Source organism: Pteropus vampyrus, unplaced genomic scaffold (assembly GCF_000151845.1).
Source record: "Pteropus vampyrus isolate Shadow unplaced genomic scaffold, Pvam_2.0 Scaffold619, whole genome shotgun sequence".
Classification (NCBI taxonomy): domain Eukaryota; kingdom Metazoa; phylum Chordata; class Mammalia; order Chiroptera; family Pteropodidae; genus Pteropus; species Pteropus vampyrus.
In genome coordinates, this window is record NW_011889400.1 from 256953 (window position 1) to 279375 (window position 22423).

At 39.9% G+C, this 22423-nt stretch overlaps 1 protein-coding gene across 2 annotated transcripts in view; it reads left to right on the plus strand.

Annotated features, from left to right (window-relative positions):
* Positions 1-22423, plus strand: part of MOB3B (MOB kinase activator 3B) — a 182321-nt gene that overhangs the window by 52785 nt on the left and 107113 nt on the right. For both annotated transcript variants that reach the window (XM_011384724.2, XM_011384725.2), the window contains exon 2: positions 7568-8174. In XM_011384724.2, the coding sequence (XP_011383026.1) occupies positions 7757-8174 (418 nt within the window). In that variant the 5' untranslated portion in view covers positions 7568-7756. The remainder of the gene's footprint in view (positions 1-7567; positions 8175-22423) is intronic.

Sequence of the window (22423 nt, forward strand, 5' to 3'; positions counted from 1 at the left end):
CATTTGGGATTGTCTTGTGAGCAAAGATAGCACCTAATGAGTAGGCAAGAATTAAATAGTATATAAAGGTTGATAAAATCATATATTTAGGTATATCTTTTATTGGAGCCTGGAAGGTCAGATGATGTTTATTTTACTCACACACATGCTCCTTTAAAATAAAAATCTAATCTATTTTTATCTAATATTTGGGGTGTGAGAGGATGGTTCCATGGACTATTGCAGCCATGAAGAGAAAAATACAGTAGGAAGATGGAAATCAGACTAGTCATTCTTCAATTCTGAACAGCTGGAATTTTAGATAACAGGGGAAAGGAACAGCCCATTTGAGAAAGAAGTAGGACAGATGTCTTGACCTTTCAGGAAGGGACATTTCTGAGCAGCCCAGCATCTGGTAATATCTGACCTCAGTGAGTTGGTAGTGAGCTTACAGGTCAAGATAGAGTTACTAAGAACTAAAGACAGGAGGTCCCATTTGATTTCACTCTTGTGGTTTCACTTTAATGCAAATGGTTCTTCATTCATTATCATTTATTCATTCATTCAGCAAGCATCCAGTGAAGCTGAGCTCTGTGCCAGGAACCATCCTAGTTCCTGGGGCCCCAGCAATGATGATGACATGGTACCTCCCTCATGTGGGGTTCTTCTGAGGCATTTCTCTTATGGCCTTCTTATAGTGAATTGTCCAGCCTGCTGGTCCTTCCAGGAAGAGTCCTCCATCCCACAGATGATATATTGAACTTCTTTTCCCCCAGTTAATATCAACTTTAGTCTCTCTCCTTTCTGTCTTACCCACCCCTCTGTACTGCCAAGGTCTCTTTAGAGGTAGTCACGGCTAGAGAAGATGGACCTCTCCGAAGTGAATGGAAGATATGTTTTTTCCTTCCTTACCCTTGGCAAGGACTCTGATTTTTTAACTAAAAAGGAAGAAGACATCAATAGGAAAAGAAAAATAAGAACTTTCCTTGCCAGCATTGCTTAGTTACCTTGTCAACATTCCCTTGCAGTCCAGCAGAATTCTCTCTGCATATTTTTATAGTGTACATCATGTTTTATTGCTATAATTGATCTATTAAGCAGAAAATATGGAGAACACATGGAGCTCCTGTCAATTTTATGCTGTTTATTTGGATTTCTATTTTTCTCTTTCCACAAGACCTCATTCTTTATTGTCATTTTTCATTCCTAACCTGAATAAAACTGTGAAAGAATCACATCACTATTTATATTGGTTCATTTAACTTTGTAGCTTAAAAAGCAAAGCCAAAAAACTCACCTCAATACTAGATAGCAAATTGTGAACTTTTCAAAAGCACAGACTAAGTTTTTAGTAGCTCTGTGTCCTTGGTGCCTAGCCCTGTGTCTGGCACATAAAAGACCTTTAGTAAATGTTGATTGGTTAAATGAGCAATTGGTTTCAAATATTTATTGAAGGCCAGCATTGTCATGGGTGCCATTCATAACACAGAATTTGCTTATAGTTTCTACCCAGGGAGCAAAACTTATGACTTGTTCTTTTCTTTCTTGAGACTGGACAAGGACAGAGAATAATGACTATGTTGTTGCTAGTGCTACATTTTATTTAGCCAAAGAAGCTTTTCTGCCTGAGGACTCAGCAACAATATCAGCAGCCACATTCCATCTGGCATTTATGAGCAGGTATTCTCCGGGAATCTCCAAAGTTCTGAGTGCCGTGCTATCCAAATCAATACAGATCAAAAGACCCCATCGTCATTGTCACTATCTGCCAGGGCCATTGTATTCACAACAGTGAGTCCATCAGCATTCTTTTTCTCAAACACACATGCACACTCAACTGGAAACTGTGTTTATGATGCCAATTGTCCAACAGAATAACAAATGGAAGTTAATTTAATCATCCATTTACCCAGCCAGTCAGGCAGCCCTCCAACCCAGTGTTCCTCAAAGCATATACTTCTGAGATTTTATTGGAGTGCAGACTTAGATGTACTAGGTGTGTGCGTGTGTTGAGGGGGTGGGTGGGGGGAGGGAATGTGCAGAGTCTGCATTTCTAATAAGATTTCATAGATCTGGCCTGGATGCTGAAAGTGCCATCCACAGACCAACAGATTTGGTACCACCAGGGAGCACGTTAGAAATGCAGATCCTCACGTGCTACCCTAAACCACCTAAGACTAGAACCTGGATTTTAGCAGATCTCACATTGTAAAGTACAACATAGGGAATATAGTCAATAATGTGTGGTGTCAGATAGATACTAGACTTAATGGGGTGATCCTTCGTAAATTATAATCACTATGTTTTACACTTGAAAATAATATAATATTGTAAGCCAACTCTAATTGAAAAATTAAAAAAAAACAATAAAAAATAAAAATCCAAGATCTCACATTAACACTGAGATGCACTGTTCTAAGCATTTAATAAGCCGACAGTATAAATTATGGGCAGGGGTCCTGATGGGGCTCTGGGTTGGAAAGTAAGGGCAAGTGGATTTTCTTTTTTCTTTTTTTTTCCCAGGTGGATTTTCTATTCCCTTTTTCATCCCAATACTCTTTTGGGTACCTGTCTCAGTATAGCATCTGACACTCGGATAAAGACCCAGATGCCTCTTTGTTTAGTCAATCAGTGGTATGATGAATTTGTTATTATCCGTCTTTGATTACCATTGATCATCCTATCCCCTCTCCAGAGAACTTTATTCTAGACAAAGAATTTGACATGCTCATGTCTGAGTATCAGAATGATAATACACTTGGAACAAGCACTAGGAGAACAGAGTTTGTTTCTTCGTGTGTAAAATGGAGATAATACCACCTGTTCTAGCTTCCTTTATAGTCTTGTGAGGAGCTTAGAAATCTACACACGGAGGAGCTTTGAAAACATAAAGATGCTCATGAGATTTTAAAACTGCTTTAGAGAGAAAAAAATGACAGTGCCAGAGAGGTCTGAATTCAAAATTTGGCCTTCCCATCTATTAATTTTGTGATTTCTGCCAATTTATTTCATCTAGTTGAGTCTCAATTTCTTTTTATGTAAAATGGTCATAAAAACATCCACCATGTATGGTTGTAGTGAGGGTTAAAATGTTAATAATATATATAAATAATCTGGTACATAGTAGAGTTTAATAAGAGCAGCACATTAAGAGACTTGGTTGAGAAATAATCTTCCACAGATGACTTTTCCCTCAGGTAGGCCTGTTGTGCTGGTGCGAAAAGAAAGTGACTTTAAAGCTGGTTAAAGTTTTGGATGAACCCCCATCCACTTCAAGAGACTGATATCTTGAAGTTGATTATCTAAGTCAGTGGTCCCCAACGTTTTGGCACCAGGGATTCTCCTATAGAATCCAATGCCTGATGATCTGAGGTGGAGCTGAGGCGGTGATGCAAGCGCTGGGGAGAGGCCGCAGATGCAGGTGAAACTGCGTTTGCTTGCCCGCCACTCACCTTCTGCTGTGCAGCCCAGGTCCAGATAAGCCACGGACTGGTACTGGCTCACGGCCCAGGGATTGAAGACCCTCTATTCTAAGTATATCAGGAAGAAAAGTCTCCAAACTGCAAACAAGGTTGTAATATTTATTTAAATATTTGTGAGTACCAGCCACTGAGGGGCTCTGCGATATGGAGAATTTGCTGATTGTTCTCTCACATTCACACTCTCAAGTACCAGAGGGACTTGCTGAGAACCTGGCTCTGGTGTGGAGGGCAGTTTCCACTCTAGTGTCCATGCAGGCGGACACACCTGACCATGGAGAAACAGAGCAGTTAGTGGTATCGAGGGTCATGTAAGGCAGTGAGAGAAGACTGCTTTGAGGGCGCTGGCAATTAACGGTACCCTCATTATCAAATTAACAAAACAACACATGTTTTTTGCTGAAGACAGGAGGGGGCGGCTGTTGGGGTGTGCTACTTTACTGTCAGCAATTAAGCAATTTTTATACAGAAAGACTATTGTCTCTTTTAAAAGAAAAAAACAAACAAAAACAAGTGGTCATCATCCTTTCTCTGTCTTCCCAACCTCTAACTCATATTTTTATTTTGGAAATGCTCTTTTAAGGCTCTCAATTTTCTTAAGCCTCTTTTCAGGTAGGCTAAGCCTTTGGGAAGGTATTGTTTTGAAGAAGAGATTGTTATTTCTTTTTCTCGAGTTTCAGAGTTTGTGTGGTAATACCCTTCTTGGTGACATACAGAAGTACACAGGAATGTGATTTCACAGTCTCAGGCAGAGAGTGTCACATGACCTGCTTTTCCACAAAGGTCTCTTTGTGGGGTGTGTGTATGCTCAATGCTGTATGAGGAGGAAAAAAAAAAAACACCTCAGCATATGGAATTTCAGTGAAAATCTAACAGGAAGAGGGTAGGGATAAGAGGGAAGAAGTGAGCACACAGAAGCTGTAAGGAGTGTCCAAAGAGGCATTTGGCTAAATGGTCAGCAGTTCCGAGCACAAGGGCAGAGTCTGTGAGAGGGAATCAAAATGTCGCAGATGTGGTTTGTTTGTTTTTTGGTTTTGTTTTGTTTTGCTTGAATAACTAAGGTTTAAGACAATGCCAAGTCATGTTTGAGTGTAGAATGACAGAAGCCCTTCTAGTTTGGGAAAGAGCACTTCCGTTCATTTTAACTTATTTAATTCAGTTCCAGATTCCATAGTGGGTCCTTCTGAATCTGGCCACAACTCTTGGCTCATTTGGCTAGAGACTGACCAGTGAGTGAATCAGTTTGTCTCCTCTCTGTTTCCAGGCCACAGGACACAGTCTTTATTTTATTTTATTTTATTTATTTAATTTTATTTTATTATTTATTTATTTATGTTTTTTAAAAATTAAGTTTATTGGGGTAACATTGATTAATACAATTTATAATTTTCAGGTGTACATTATAATTTGACATCTATATATTCTATTGTGTGATTACCACCCAAAGTCCAGTTTCCTTCAGCTACTATATATTTGATCCCTTTTACCCACTTCGCCCTCCCCCTATCCCCCTATATTTGACCCCCTCTACCCTGTCTACCTCCCCGCTTCTCCCTCATCCCCTACCCTCTGGTAACCACTAGTCCATTGTTCAAGTCCCTGAGTCTCTGTCTGTCCTGTTCATTTGTTGCTTTTAGGTTTATATCCCACATATAAGTGATATCATGTGATTTTCTACTTTTTCAGTCTGACTTATTTCACTTAGCATGATTATCTCAAGGTCTATTCTTGTTGTCACAAATGGCAGTGTTTCATCTCTTCTTATGGCTGAGTAATATCCCATTATATATATGTACCACAGCTTCTTTAGCCAATCATCTATCATAGGACACTTCAGTTGCTTTCATGCCCTGGCCACTGTGAATAATGCTGCTATGAACATCGGTGTGCAAATATCTTTGGATATGGGTTTACAAGTTTTGAGGGTAAATACCCAGTAGTGGGATTGCTGGATCATATGATGGATCAATTCTTAGTTTTTCGAGGAGCCTCCATACTGTTTTCCATAGCGGCTGTACCAATTTGCAGTCCCACCAGCAGTATATGAAGGTTCCTTTTTCTCTGCGTCCTCTCTAACGTTTGTTATTACTTGTCTTGTTGATTATAGCTATTCTAACAGATGTGAGATGGTATCTCATTGTGGTTTTGATTTGCATTTCCCTAATAGCTAGTGATGTCGAGCATCTTTTCATATGTTTGTAGGCCACTTGTATGTCCCCTAGGAAGAAGTATCTGTTCAGATCCTCAGCCCATTTTTGGATTAGATTATTTGTTTTTTTGTTGTTATCAAGTCATATGAGTTCTTTGTATATTTTGGATATTAGGCCCTTATCAGAGGCATTGCTTGCAAATATATTTTCCCATTGAGATGGTTGTCTATTTACCTTGTTGACGATTTCTTTTGCTGAGCAGAAGCTTTTTAGTTTGATATAGTTCCATTATTTATTTTTGCTTTTATTTCTCTTGCCTTTGAGATCAAATTCACAAAATCTTCTTTAAGTCCAAGGTTCCTTGAGTTTCATTCCTATATTTTCTTCTATGCATTCTATTGTTTCAGGTCTTATATTCAGAGGACACAGTCTTTACCTCCAGCCAATCTATACTTGTGATCTTTGGGGAGCATGTAGATGGAAGGTCTGGGTAAAAGGGGAGAGACAGGTTGAAGGGCATCCCTTTTTAGAATATAAGGCCACATGGAAAGAACATTTGCTGGGAGACAAGAAACTGGATTTCAATCCCGACCTTGCACCCTACTAGCTATGGAGTGTTGTTAGGCAAGTAATTTTATCTCTTGGAGACCCAGGGATAATGATACCTACTACAAATCTACTATGCCTACTATAAATCTACTATAAACCTCGCCAGGATTTTCTAAGGGTCAAATGAGATAATGGAGAAGGGAGCACTGAAGACTGTAAAGTTGTGCTGTCCAATATGATAGCCATTAGCCACATGTAGCTATTTCAATTTAAATTCATTAAAATTAAATAAAAGGAAAAATCCAGTTTCTCAGTCATGCTAGTCACGTTTCAAGTGCTTAATAACCACATATGACTTATAGGTACCATAGAGGACAACAAAGATATGGAAAATTTGCATTATTTTACAGAAAGGTTTATTGGATAGCTCTGTCTCGAAGTTCTGTCTAGGGTGTGATATTAAAGACATGAAGGATGAGCAGTCATAGGAGTGATAAATGCTGTCACAGTTAAGGACTCGTGGAAAAAAACAGAACCTACTCAAGTTAGCCAAAGTAAAACAAGGGATTTGATTAATTCAGGAAAAACATATGGATCCCAAGGACTTGGAATCACAGCGAGGCCTTAAAGGGAACTGGTATCAGTTCCTAGAAGATTTTCAGGAACTAAGGAAGCTACTCTCTCTTCACTGTGTCTTTTTCTTTCTTCTTCTTATGTGGCTGCTTGTGCTCTTGTCTTTGTTTCTTTGTGTGTAGGTGGCTTCTCCCATTTCCTCTTCCTTCTTCTTCTTCTCTATTCCTCTTTCTCTCCTCCTTCCCCTCTCTGTAGACCAACCAGCTTTTTGGGCTGCACTCTACATGATCCAAATAGGGCTCAGCTAGATCCAGTTCTCATCACTTCTCAGAGATAATGCCTAACATATGCTGGAGCCTGATTCCAAATTTCCAGGAGAAATATTCTTATTAGCTAGCTTGGTGTGATAGCCACCCTTGCTCCAATCAGCTGTATTCACGAGGATGGGAGTAGTGACCTCATGCTTATTCAATAGGTGTGGTGGGGGGGTAACAAGTGCTCTCAAAAAGAGCATATGTGGGATGGTAGGGGTCAGTGACTACCATATTCATCCTTATCACCTTCGAGAGGTCCCTTGAGCCTATAATCACAGGGAAGAGTCACCAGAGATTTGACCAAGGCTGTGAGGAAAAGGAGTAAGATGCCTTTACTTATTTGGTGGTTTGCATGGTTTGAATCACCGATGCAGATTCCCAGGGATTTGGCTTAATCTCCTCATCCACGTACCTAGATGGAAGTGGGCACAGCCAAATGCAAGGTAGAAATCTGGTCTGAGCCTTTGTCATCTCTTAAATGCAAACTGAGTACTTATGAGACCCTTTACTCTCCTGCCTGTAGGAAGAAACATGAAGTTCTCCTGGAGATCACTCAAGAGGAAGATGGAAAGGGCCATTTAAAATAGCTTAAAACTACAGGACGCAAGACGGGCCAGAGAGCTGGAAAACGCTACTGAGTTGTGATCTCTCTCTGAAAAGTTCCAAGTGCCTTTTCGCTTCCTGCAAAACAAAAGAAAGAAAGGAGAAGACCATGTCCATAGCCTTGAAGCAGGTATTCAACAAGGACAAGACCTTCCGGCCCAAGAGGAAATTTGAACCTGGCACACAGAGGTTCGAGCTCCACAAACGGGCTCAGGCATCCCTCAACTCCGGTGTGGACCTGAAGGCGGCCGTGCAGCTGCCCAGCGGCGAAGACCAGAATGACTGGGTGGCAGTGCATGTGGTGGACTTCTTCAATAGGATCAACCTCATCTACGGCACCATCTGTGAGTTCTGCACCGAGCGGACCTGTCCTGTGATGTCAGGGGGCCCCAAATATGAGTATCGGTGGCAGGATGACCTCAAATACAAGAAGCCTACTGCGCTGCCAGCTCCCCAGTACATGAACCTTCTCATGGATTGGATTGAGGTCCAGATCAACAATGAAGACATATTTCCAACCTGTGTGGGTGAGTCCATGATGTTTCTTGGTTACTTTGTCACATCCTACCCAAGCTCAGAAAGTTTTTGGAGGCTTCTTCCAGGACTGACTTTGAATGCTGGATAGCACCCATTACCAATGTTTCTCCAAATTCCATCACTCACATACCTGCAGTTTCTCTTTCCATAGCTAAGAACTCATTGAAATTTTGAAAAATATCATTTGTGGACCACTTACAATAATTTCATGGATCTCATTCATGAAATTACACATACTATGTGCTGGGAACATTGACTTGGTAAAATGTTAGATTTGATCATGCTGGCTTCCTTAGGACTAGACTCCAAACCCACTCAGTTATTCTGGTAAGGTTCTTATTATTTAGCTAATTAACTAGTTAAAGTTACAGTAACTCTGGCACAGTTATTGGTATTCATCTCTCCCAGTGTGAGAATCCATGGATTTGTTTGCGGATCAAATGAACAAGTAGATGGCATTCTGGGAAAATTAAGATCCTGCCATTCTGCCCTTCCCTCTCCCAATTATAGGTTATTAATTCCAGGCTGTACTGTTAACTCAGACCCTTGTGTGGCTGCTAGACCCACCAGGACACTTGAAATGCAAATGCTTTTGTTTCCCTTGTGTTTTGAGTCATAAAACTTTTCAAGGAGAAGAACCAAACCTTTTCTACCTCTTGTATTTCTTTATGCTGCTGATCATTAGATTTTCCATGCACTGGCAGGCTGAATGTAAAATTCATTTATTTTTAGGGCCTAGGTTCAGTTGCAAAGAGGAATCTCCTTATATTCACTGTTGTATCTCCAGTATCTAGCACGGTGCCCTGGAACCCATGTAGGCAGTCAGGAAATATTTGTGGAATGATTGAAAGAAATACTTGTGCTGTTGGAAAGTATTATTAAAAAGCTCTGGGAAAAAAAAAAAAAAGCTCTGGAGTGAAAGAAGTATTTGAAACACATTGTTGAAATCACCTCTAGTTGGGTTGTGTGTGTCCCCACGTGGCATATGGAAAGTTGAGGTGGGGCGTATGGAAGTAATTAAGTTAATACCAGAAAAAAAAGTCTATAAATTGATTAGGGCAGTATGTACATCTTGAAATATTCAGCACAAAACCAATTTGCTCAGAATTCTGGTGTTGCCTTGACTTGTCCAGTTCTCTCATGTTCTTTCCCTCTGCTGTCCCTCATTAAGAAAGGAGGTGGGGGTAGTGTAAACCCTCCATTCACCAACATGGGAGGAAGAAGATAGATTTCAACCCCCTCACCCCCAGCCATGTAATAGGCAACTCCAACGGGCAGTAATTTCTTAGGTTCACGTCTTTTTGCACTTTCTTTGACTGTCAGAGGATTCTTTTGTTGCTAGGAGGAATGTTTCTTTTCCAAAAGCACTATAAGCAACTGCCAGTGCTCTGTGCAGAACATATGATAGCAATAAAGATAAACATGGGCAAGGAGACTTTTCTTTGTCCTTCCCCTTCTGTTTCTGCTCCTTGATGCTTTAAACTCTGGGTGCCTCTATTCTCTCTGGCAACTGTGGTTACCACATAGAGTTGGTGACCAGAAATAATATCACAGAGCCATGGTATGTTACTTCAGAGTGAGAAGTTTCTTGTGGTCAGCTTGGAATATAGGACATCATATGTGGTTTTAGACTTTGCTTGTAGGAAATCAGTGGATGCCACCATGTCCTCCAGAGTAATCGACTTTTCTATCTTTTTCTAGGCATTTCTTTAGCCATTCAGTGGGTTTAGGGAACATACTCACCTGATCAGAATCATCTGTTTCAGCTCTTCTCAATCATATGCTCCTTGTACACCAGTGTTCTGAGAGATTTTATTTTTTTCCCTCATTTTTAGAGCAACTTTATTTTTATTTTTTTAACAGTAAGGCATATATATATATTTACACTGCGTGTTCACCTCCCATAGTTAGATTCTTTCTGTCACCACATTTCTGAGAGATTTTAATAGGTGTACCATGATTCCACCCCTACCTCCATGGAAAAATAAGTTGGGGAAATGCTGAGTAAAATCGATTTCTTTACTGCAGGACTTTTAACATGCTAATGCGCATTATAAATCTCTAAGAAAGGAATAATATTTTAGTATCTGGTGTTTCTAATTTGAACCTGCTAGCTTGTTTTTTTCTTTAATGGGATGTCATTAGCATCTTTTGGGAAATATGAATCTATATAAGTTAGAGTTGTCAAACTTTTGTTTGGGCCTTCTGTTTAAAAGGCAAATTCCTTGGTCCTCCCTCTTAACAACTAAATCAGAATCTCTTAGGTAAGACCTAAGAATTTCCACTTTTAATAAGCACCCACCACTCACTCCTCTATTTATTATAACCGATCAGAATACTTTTCATCCTCCAGAAACTGTCTGTTTCTTACCTCTCTGGTTTTATCCATGTTGTTCTCTCCTTCTGGAATCACCATCGTCTCTATTTAGTGAATGTTCATGCATTCTTTATACCATGTCCTCTCACTCATTAGAATATAAACCCCTTAAAGTTATGGAATATGTCTTACTCTTTTGAAAATCCCAGTACGAGATCCAGTCTTTGTGCCTTATAAGTTATAGGATGGATAGGTGGATGGATGGATGGATGGATGGATGGATGGATGGATGGATGGATGGATGGATAGATGGATGGATGGATGGATGGAAAAATAATCTCTATAAAGTCCCAATGTGTCTATGGTACTGGTGATCAAAGTGAAGTTAAACACATATCTCTAAATCCCTTTATCACCATCCTGAGTATTTTCTGTACCTTGCCTCCACGGAGTTTAATTTTCTCTATTTAACTTTCTCAAGGTGAAATGTTAGAGGTCAGTGAAAACCACCATCATCCACCACTACCTTGAGGGTCTTCTTCAGCATTCTGCTCACCTCTGTTATTGGCCTTTGGACGGTATTGTTGCTAGCTTTTCAAATAACTTATTTTCAGGAGCCACTTTTTTTATTAGAATCCATTTCCTCCTCTTACTTCTCCCCCTTATTTCAGCCTACTTTTTTTCTTTTTGATCTTTGTGCTGCCATGAGTCATTATCATGAAAACGATCAAGATGTCTGTCAGGATAAAGTAAAAGAATTCTCAGCAAACAGCAGACCCTGGGTGGATGAGAAATGGGGATATCTGCTTAGCATTACAGCTTTGAATCCTAGGCATGTTTCTGTGTTCTTGCCTGGGAATTGGGAGGGGTTCAAACTTCACCTCCTCCCCACTGTGATTCAAGGAAATAGAACCGGAAAATACTGACAGATGTGAAGGCTTCACTCTTAGTTAGGTATTAAAGGATATAAACAGCTGTTGATCTCTACCATTGAAACATGGAGGACAGAAAAGCTTTTATCTCTTCCTTGATTCTAGTTTAACCAATATACCCATGCTGTTTCAGAAGTTGAGCTTTCTCACTTGGGAGAATACCAAACAGATGTGGCTCCCTCGTGAACCATAGTCTCCTGCACTTGCCCTTGACCCTCTCCAGTTTCCTTTGTTAAAAAGCCAGCAGATGTCCCCATTAAAGCTCCTGAGACAGCAGTTATCTTCAGAAGCAAGGGCCACCTTTTCTTCCATTATATCTCTTTAACCACTTTTAGCAACAACGACGGAAAAATAAGAAGCCTAGGAAGTCAAAGCCTTTTATTTTTCTATTGCCTGTCGAATTACAGTAATTTTTTTGTTCTAACCTTCAGCTTCCCTGTTTTTCTGTTATATAATAGGATTTAATATCTTAGATCTGACACTCAAAGAAAAAAAGGAGTAGAAAACTTAGAGCTCCTCCAACTCGTGTTTTTAGAAAGTGTTTGAACAGCAGGAATAAGAACACTTAAAAAATAATTACATGATCTCTCCTACCTCTATGGTTTTAGGATAAATGGGTGTCAAGAAAGGAAAGAGCAGGGAAAGGAAGGGAGAGAAATGGGGAGGGAACTCACATTTATTGAGCCTGCTAAGTGCCAGGCACTATTAATCTTTCTTAATTCTTACAATAACTCAATGAATTAAATATTTCATTTTACCAGTGAGGAAGCTGACATTGAAATAAGCTAAGGAGCTATACAAACTTTTCAAAGGTTATATAGCTAATAAGTCATTTAGAAGTCAGGGTTTTAGCTCAAGAGTGTCTGGCCAAAATCTATGCCTCCGTCACCCACCACCATTCACAGCATGTATCAATTATTTTGAAAATTGTCCTTTATATGGCTAAAGACTTCTCAATCAATGGTTTTAGGAGGTGGTCTAGGATGGAGAAATTTCAGAAAACCCGATTTTTGCTATAACTTTTAAAGAAATAATTTTTGTTTTCTTTTGGTTTTGTTTTCGTTTGTTCTTATTTAAAACATCATCTTTGGAATGCCTGAAGAGTATACTGGCACTATAACTATTCCTACATTCCATTCCAAGATTGGGCAGAGAGGATGACTTAGCCTCATGAACACGCTTTGTGAGCCCACGACTACCTGTTACTGCCATTCAGTCATTTGTTCATTCAATAAATGTCTGTCAAGCACCTGCTTGGTAGTAGGCCCTATTTTAGGCACCAAGAGAGAGCAAAATAGATAGTTGTGTCCTTAAGCGATTTCCATAGTGTCCAGAGTATCTAGTTGCTCCAAACTGCTCTGCACGTTTTTCTAAAATGAGTAGTTTGTTCAGTGGTCAAGTGAATTGTGAAAATAGTCACATCCCTTTGGCAACCCCTCACATGAGACTACAGCTGAGTCTCATCCTCTCTCAAAATATCATGGCAGGAAACACAAGGCTATAAAAATGTCCATAGGGGTGAGCTTTTCAGTCATAAGGTGTAGGAGAACCAAGGTTATATTTAGCCTTTAAATTTTAACTTCTAATTTTCTATTGTAGGTTTCCCTCATTTTTTTTTTTTATTTTGATATAAATCTACATAACACTGGTAAAACAATGTATATCAACAAAACACATTTACAGTGTGGTAGAATCAGCACTGGATTTGCATACAGAGACTTGGATTCAGTCAGCTAGCTCTGCCATGACTAGGTGCTCTGCGACATTGGCAAACACATAACCTCTGAGCGAAAGTTTCTTTCTTTGTAAACGAAAGATTATAATTCTGATCTCATAGGGCTGTTGTAAGGATTAAATGAGGCAGTGTGAGTAAAAACACCCAGCCAGGAGCCATTCGCACCCAGAAGAGGTGCTGAAAAACAAATGTGTTAGTCATCTCTCTGCATACATTTATATATAACTATCAATCAAAACTCATGGAGACCACTAGAAAATTTCTGAACTGTATCTTCAGAAAATTGAAATGCATTGTTACAAACTCAATAAAGGTTTTTATTTTTATTTTTTAATTAGTCTTCATTGCTGGGTCACTCTGTGAGGAGAGTTATAAGTACTTCAGGCTGTCATCTGTCAAAGACTTTGGGAAATTTGGTTGTTACTTTAGGAGCTACACCAACTCCTAGTTTCAGGGATGAGCACCTAACTCTTTAGAGAGAAAGCCACTGGGCTGAGTCTTCTCACTTGGTTTTCAGAAGACTGAATATTAAACCTGCCCATGTCCAGTGTCAAACCAGCGGGTTAGCTGGAGGAATGGGGAGATAGCCTATTAGTCACACCTGAGACAAACCACTCATTCTAATCAGAGTTGGTCAAGGTTCCCTGGATTTGATCTCTCAAGAGGATGGGAAAATGTTTCAGACAACTCAGTGCTATGAATGAAGCCCCAAGATAGCCCTGTGAACTAGTTTTTCCAAGGCTCTGGAAATGTGATTTGTCTTAGGGATCTGATAAACTGTTTGACTCCCTATGAATTTACTAGTTGGGAGGGCATAATAATAAAACTGTCATTTTCTGAATGCATACTCCCTAAATACCTTAGCTGTGTTATGTCATTTAATCAGTCAAACAACAGTGTAAAGGCAAGTAGTATGATCTGTATTTCATAGAAGAAAAAGATTAAGTAGCTTGTCCAGGGTCACATAGGCAGAGCTAGAAATTAGACCCAAGGCGCCCCAGCTCAACAGCCGATTTCATGTCTGTTCTTACCCCAGAATCAGCAGAATTCTTACTCTTGATTTACCTCTGCCTGTTGCATCCAATGTTAAATTGACTCCAGGGAATGTCCTAAGACAAACCCAACAGCCACAGCAAGGGACATGAAACACAGGCCTTGCATCTGATGAAGATTGTACTGGGTCCTTCCTGGTGGGAATTCTAAGCTTCTGCTCCTTTTAGATCTTGTCTCCTTAGATTCTGGTGCTATTCAAATTTGTTCAGTTGTCTATTCATAGAAAACATGCAGAGACAGCTGAATCCACTCTTCCCTACGCCCACTGCCCCTGGAGAATTGATGGTCTATTGTGATGGTCACAATTCCCTGCCCCCACCTTGTTAACCCAATACTGCTGTGACTTGGTGGCTGAGTTAATGAGGACAGTGTTAAATAACCACTCTCACTCAACAAATCCCAGGAGATATCTCTAAGAAATGGTGAAGACCTCCATGTGCTAAGCATAGAAAAGGGAGTGGAGATAGGGAGCCCAGAGAAGCACCATAAATTAAGGTTAATTACCTGCTGTCCCCACTTGCACTGAGTTCTCCATTACCTGTGCTATGTAATTTTAATGGGCCATATCTCAGGTGACAAGTTATTGCATCTCGGCATCAGCTAGGCAGGGAAATGGGATATGTGATATTCAGTGGAAAGCAGAGATGAAAAGCAAAGGCTTATTGGGATGAGGGTGGGGGCATCTGCTGCTTTTACTGGGTTGGTGGTTGTAGAGGTGGAACCCTTCCTTGGCCAAAGGAGGGTGCATTGTGAGGGCCAGTGCTTTGTGGAGAGGCAGGCCAGCTCAGACCAAGCTGTAAGGGATGTAGAAATATAACTGGAAGTGCAATGGGATGAAGAAAAATGGCTTAACCAGAACTGTTGCCCAGACCAGAATATGGAGCTGGAAGGAACAATTGTATAAGCCACTTGAAGTGAGGATGAGATCCCCAAGGACATACTATAATTATCAATGACTTCTAAAGACAGCAAAGGTTTTTATTTATCTAAGCAGTGCAGATCAGCAGGGCCCTGACACCAGAGCCTTCTCTCTGCCCTCTCTACCTCTCTAGATAGAGGGTCTATGGATACTTAAATATTGTCATTTTGAAGGGAAGCCAAACAAATTAGCCTGCCCTAGATCCTTTAAAATACTTTTATAGGTATAGGGACATGGATTGTCTGTAAGGTATCTGTAGACAGGACGTTTCTTGGTGTTCTATCTTTAAAAATTTGTGTTAAATTCATATTCTAAATGATAATTCTATCCATGTTTTCTTTCACATAATCATTTTTTCTCTCAAGTCTTGTAATAGAATGGATGCTCGGGAAGATGAGCAGTGATAAAAAGGAACAGAAGCATTAGTCTGTCAGACCAGAGTTCGAATCCCAGTTATTAACTTTTGCTAGCAAATTTTCAATCTCTCTAAACCTGTTTCCTGGTCTGTAAAATGCATGTAAAAGTACTTACTTCATAGTATTAATGAGAGTATAAAATAACATGTTACATTTTAAATACTTAGCTCAATGTTGGGTATGCTTTAAATGTTCGTTGCCTCAGTATCACACAATGTCAGTGTGATGAAATAGACTCATCAGGTGAATTGAGGTGAGAAAGGAAAGAACCTAGGATGAAAATGGATAATTATATTAAAAATTTGGCTGTGGAGTTGATAATCCATGTTCCCTTCATCTTTTGCTATATCTTAGGGAATCAGTGGAGTTTAACTGCATGGCCTTGACTGCCAGAACCAGGAATAGGTCCACAAAAGAACTTCAGAAGAGATGTCACATGCATAGGCCACGTGGCCTGCATGAAGCCAATTCTACCTTCGTGTTTCTGCTACGGGATGTAGCACCTAGCATAACACTGCACTAAGTGGACACATGGTGAACAAATTACTACCATGCATCTGTAAATTATCTGATTGATGTCATATAATTTATGTCATGGAACAGATGTATTCTTAAAAATTGTCAGGTAGTTGAATTTTTTTTGTCACTTAGCTATTACTTTCATTTTTCAGAGAGTGTTCAGTATTTAAAGAGAGATTGGCAAAGAATCCTTTCATGTGTGATATCTCCTTAGTGATGTGTCTAACTGATTATTAGTGCATGTCTTTGGAAGTTAAAATGTTTGTCTTTGTGGAGTACAAGCCGAAGCTGTTTTTTCTCTCTTGGGAAAAGAAAAAACCTTTCTTCAAAGGAAGCAATAGATTTTTGGTGTTTCTACATTGTCTAACCCCGGATCCCAGGACTAGAGAGCACTGATGATGTAAGAGAGAAACTCCAGCCAATAGTTAGGTGTTCATTTTGTTGCTCACCCCCTGTCATACTCTCCAGGAATCTGCCAGCAATGGCAGGCTCCTGTCTGGCTTCCAGAACAGCTGAAATGAGGGAGCCCCACTGCCTGCTGTGGCAGCACAGTGGAACGTCGGCATCTGGGGACCACCAGGAATTCCTTGTGGATGACTGCCTTCAACATCACCTTGATTCCCTGACCCAGCCAGGGAATCCTCCCATTGCCACCTGGAGCAGAGGGAAGAAAGTAATCAAATATTGGGGATTTACCTCCTATGGCCCTGAGATAAACCATTTGTTTTTGCCCATCCCAAAGTGGGGGAAAAAGCCTGCTGTTGAGGGCATCTGTTTTTCTGTGTCATTGAAGAGAAATAAGAGCAAGTATATTAATTATAGGTACCAAGTCTCCTAGAAAACAATCTGTAAGCACGAACTATCAGATCACATGGGATGTGGTTTGATATCTTTATTTACGCTTTACAAAAGTAGATTACAGATAAGGGCTCATCTTCAGTCCAGGTTCAAATGTGTTTCTCTCCTTATGAGCTATGCGATCTTGGCAAGCCTTGAACCTCTCTCAGCCTGTCTCATTTGGAGAGTGGGGGGTAATGATAATAATACCTACTTTGTAAGGTTATAAGAATTAAGTGTCATAATGCATATAAATAACGCTTTTAGCAAGTTCCCAGTAGAGAATTGAGTACTGAATACATTTGAGCTTTATTTCCTTTCACAATGATATAAAAAGGGAAGACGTCTGATTTATTATGGTTTGCAATGCTTGATTACACAGGATTTCTCCTGTAGTGTTCTCTGCACATTTCTTTTTCAATCGAAGTAAAAATTGAGAAAAGCTATTGATCATGTCGTAATTACAGTAGTTGGAAAAATAATTTCTATATCCATTAGAATCTCAGTTAATAATTGAAACACCAGCTGAAAGAAACAGATTCTATTTTTTATGTAAGGCAGTAATTCCAAAGTTTAAAATATACTAACAATAATATTAACTAACATTTTTCACCAGTTCTGAGCCAAGCAATATGCTATGTCCTTTATGTATTTTTTTTCTAATCCTCACTGCAGCCTCGATTGACCATTATTATTAGCCCTATTTTCAAATGAGGAAACTGAGATAAGTTTCTTCCCCCAAGGTGTGAGGAGAGCTGACAAGTCAAACTGGGAAAGTGAAGCAACCAGGTAGTAATAACAAGCTGCAAGCCACTACACCCTAGGGTTAGACAAACAGAGTGAGAAGAGAGGATTACTAGAGTCTGGGGGCCTGGGCTGTTCCACAGGACCTGGGAGCACAGAGGAAAGAAAGGCTCATTGGGAAGTACTGGAACCCAGGAGAAGAGGCAGTACTGCTGGAGGCCGAAAGAGAATGAAGGCTCTGCTCGCCTCCTGTAGCCTCCTGACAGTGCGTCCCATTGTCTTTGGCAACGGATCCTGGGAAGTGTATGTTGCAGTGAGAGGGTAGGGAATGGATCTGAGAGCAGATAGGCAAATGACTGGCATATGGAGAAAACAAATAAAATTTGTAATTATTGTTACATATGTAATGTTTAATTTTGGGCAGTGATAAATTCTGTGAATACAGTTAAAATTGGGAAAGGGAACTGGGATGCTGTAAGATATAAATGCAATAGATTAGAACAGTGGTTCTCAATCCTTTTTGTCGAAACTCCTTCATACTCTTAAAAATTATTGAAAATCTTGAGGGTCTTTTGTTTATGTGGGTTATATCTATCAACAGTTACCATATTAGAAATTAAAACTAGGAATATTTTTAAAATATTTATTAATGCATTGAAAAAATAATAAACCCATCACAAAGTAACATAAGTATTTTTTATGAACAATAACTATATTTCCCAAAACAAAAAAAGAGTGAGTAAGAAGGGTGGTATCATTTTAGTTTTTGCAAATCTTTTTAATATGTGGTTTAAGAGAAAACAACTGGACTCTGATCTGCTTCTGAATTTCAGTCTATTGTGATATGTTCTAAGTTCAACTTTGGGTTCATATAGGTTTATAGTTGGGAAGGAGAGGACTCTGTATACCTCTGAAAGGACCCCAGGGATCCCTGCAGTACTTTGAGAACTACTACTGTAGCTAAAGTAATGGGGAGACCAGTCCTTTGCACCTAGTAGGCACTTGATGATTTTGGTCGAATGAACAGAAATTAAGATTGCATTGAGTGTTTCACAGTGTTCCTTGTGATAAATGGTGACATTGGTGACATTGTGGTAGTTTAAACCAGTTAGACAGCACTGTTCTTAGGGCCCTATCGATGAGTTGGACACATGCTTTGTGCTATTTACCACCAGTACTGATGGATTTTCACATGTGTTCATAGTCACGTTGTCTCTCTAACACAGTTTTGTAGGACCACTGAAAGGAAGATGCATATTAGTCTCTGAAAAAAATTCACCCTCTAATTTCCTTAGCAATAAACTAATGAGCTAGTTCAGAGTAAATATTTAACTGCTGGTACTTGATGTGCATATAAGAAGTATTTTAAAATTTGAATGGAATTGCTGTGATATAATTATTGTGCCATACAGTAGAGAGTGGCAGACCACCACCAGTTGTTCTCCTTGCAAATTTTTTACAGCAGTGTTCAAGTTCAGGGTAACTTTCTATCTGGGTCAGAAAGGTTGTGTTTCTTCTCACCATCAATTGATAACATATTCTTACAGAATGCCATAGCCAAGATCTAATTTTTTACTGTAAGATAGCTATTATGGAAAGAAATTGAATGAATGATTTAGACATTATTCGCTGTTTTAGGTTATCGCAGCCCTACTCTTTATATCAGCATATGCTGAGCCCCATGAACTGAGCCCTGTGACAAGGTATACATACTGTAATGGAAATGACCATCGGTCAGCTTTAAATGGACATGGCCACATTACTTCAACCTGCAAATGGGCAGATATAAGTTACCCTCTATGGACAGACTAACTTTTGAATAGGGGTTATAAAACATCTTATGCCAAATGAAACGTATTTACCATTGGTTTCAGAGGCAAATCTCACACCTACCTTTCGAAGTGGATTATGTCACACCTAGCTTTGATTTTATGCAGTTGTGTGAAGAAAATGATGTCTACCATTTATTGAGTGCTTAGATGCTTTACAGAGCTCACTTACTTTTCGCAACCTTTTTAGAAACCTTTTTAGAAAGGTGTTTTTTGCCTCTTTTCCAAATGAGGAAACTGAGTCTCAGAGAGGCATAGGTCACCCAGCTTGTAAAGGCCTATATCTTTCTGACACATTGTGTTTTTTCACTATGCCAGGGACCTCTGTGATACACACATTCTAGGCACATTTATGCATACTTTTGCATGAACACGGACAAATAGATTTAAAGACTGAGCAAGAGAGAAAAAATCCAAAGGATAATTTGAAGAAACAAAAAGTTTGGCTTTTCTCTGACACCAAAGCACGAGGCCTTTGCAGAAGAAATCCTATCTGGATGAAATAAGATTTTTCAAGTCATGACTTTGTTACTTTCTCATTGTGCCTTCAATACAGTACTTAGATTTTGACTCATGGTCTGCTGAAACTAGCAATACTGATACCAGTGGGACAAACCTCACATTAATAAGGTGAGACAGATGGCTCACATAATTTTCATGTTTGTGGTGAGGGCTTATTGTGTGTGTGTGTGCGTGCGTGCGTGCGTGTGTGTGTGTGTGTGTGTGTGTGTGTCTTTTAAAGATAAAAATCTCACTGATTAGGAAGAACAAGAGGAAAAAAATTAAAGAATATGAAGTTATATGAACTAGCTACCTATAGTGCTCTGTGGTTTCACATTGAACAAATGAACAGACCAATGTAATTCAGAGTCTTCACTTAAAACTTTCAGTCCAGTGTACATTGTTCTTGTGACTCTGTCTGTCTTCTCTTCTCACTCCCTGGTCTGTTAACTCTAATTTTTCTGCTATAACACCAGGAAACCTGGGTCATAAGGTTGCTGTAAGGTCTTAATAGGATGATACACTGGGCTTGATATGTATAAAATATTCAGCAAATATCAGCTAACAGGATTACTAATAATATCATTGATACTGTATTTTTGCAAAGTAGGTGCTATATTTTCTCCCATATGAGAAGCAGCACATACCTAAATGATTGAGGTTCCCAGGAATAAAGACCCTGGAGGCCCTAAACTCCTTGTCAGGCAGGGTCAGAGGCAGGTTTCTGGACTTCCTCCAGCGGTGGACTTTTCAGCCAGTATTTCTCAGTCAACCTTCAGACAGTTGACACTTTGGGGCCCATTAAATTTTTTAGTTCTAAAACACGTTGACTCTTAAAATAGACATAGACTCTCGCTGCCCTTATCAGTCTCCGATAACTCACCATGGGACTGAGTGGACTCGATGTTGTTTCAGGTGCCACAGGTGTACATTTCACCTCCTGCAGCCCCTTGGCCTCCTGCAGTGCTAGAGAGCAGCTGGCCTTTGAGAAAGGTCCATGGGGCAAGGCACTCTGTCAGTTCACAAGAAATACGACTAAAAATGGGGCTCGAGTTTTTCAGATAAATTAATGTAGCCTTTTCCTAGATGATTTGAAGGAGGCTTGTCATCAAAGTGAATCTTTTCAATTGCCCAATAAATAGATCCATAAGGATTAGTTTCTTGAGGAAGCCAAGTTTCAGAACTAAGTTTAGAGTTATTAATTCTACAACTATTTATTAAACATATTCTGAGTACAATAATAGGCAATGGAATACAAAAACTGGTCTGCCTGGTATTTGTGCCTGCCCCTTGGGGCTCCTCCACACCCCTGAGAGCCCTCTGTAACCCTGTCTGTAGGCTCTGACCCACCAGAGGTTCTGACCTTCTTCCCAGGTTTTAGTAACAGAATGGACTCTCCTAGTACTATGCAATGGGCCAACCTTCTAGCCCAGATTCCAAGACCAAGAAGTGGATCCTTGTCTGAGACTCTACCTGGTACCCTTAAGATTGGTATCCCATTGTCCCATATTGTCTGCCCATTGTGTCATATTGGAGTATATTTCTGGTGTTCAGACTGATGGTAGTAGGTCCCTACTACTTGATGCCAGCCCCTCCATGCTGAACACTGGCCAGCCCCTAGTTCCTCTGCCCATCCCCCTTTCGCTCGCCCAGCACCGTGCCATCTGCCAGGGCTCCCTTGGTTGTCTCCTACTGAGTTTGCCTCAGCACATGCCTCGTCTTCATGGGTTTACCAGGGTCCTAAATGTTCTATTATTGAAGAGGGCCTCCTACCCCCAACTCAACATCAGAAGTTGTGAAGCCAGCCACAACCTCAGGCTGGGCACAGTACTTTCAGTAGGGAGCAAGTGAGGGCTCCCAAACTCAGCAGGAGTGGGGCTCTGACTCAAGTTCCCATGTAGATGCTAATGCCCTGAATTTACTGCTCAGGCATTTTCTAAGGTTAATGTTCTGCTCCTTTGCCCAGGCTGAAATGGTAATAAAAGACTGAATCACTGAGTACATACAGCTCCTTCCTTAAAAGAATTCTCAGTGCTCTTGACCATACAGTTACTGCAACTTCTGCCTGTGAATGTGGTTTCTAAAAGGTAAACTGGCTTGCATCACAATGTCTTAATGATGTTATAGCTAAATAAGCAAAGAAAAAAATGTGTCTGTCATATTCCATGGGCAGGCCTAATGGAGAGACCCCTATTCATCTAGTCCAGGGGCCATCTTCTTAATTAAGAGATAACAACGTAGCTTCTGCTCTTCCATAGCTTCTAGATGTGTTTTTGCTTTCAGTAGGATTTACAAAGTCATTATCTCATGCTTTCAGAAGAAGCCTCCAGACTAAAAATACCTCAATACATTTTTTTAAATAACATAGTAAAAAACTGAAGACTTCTCTTTTCTTTGGAAATAAGCAGTTTCTGATATAAGACAGGCAGATGTGCCC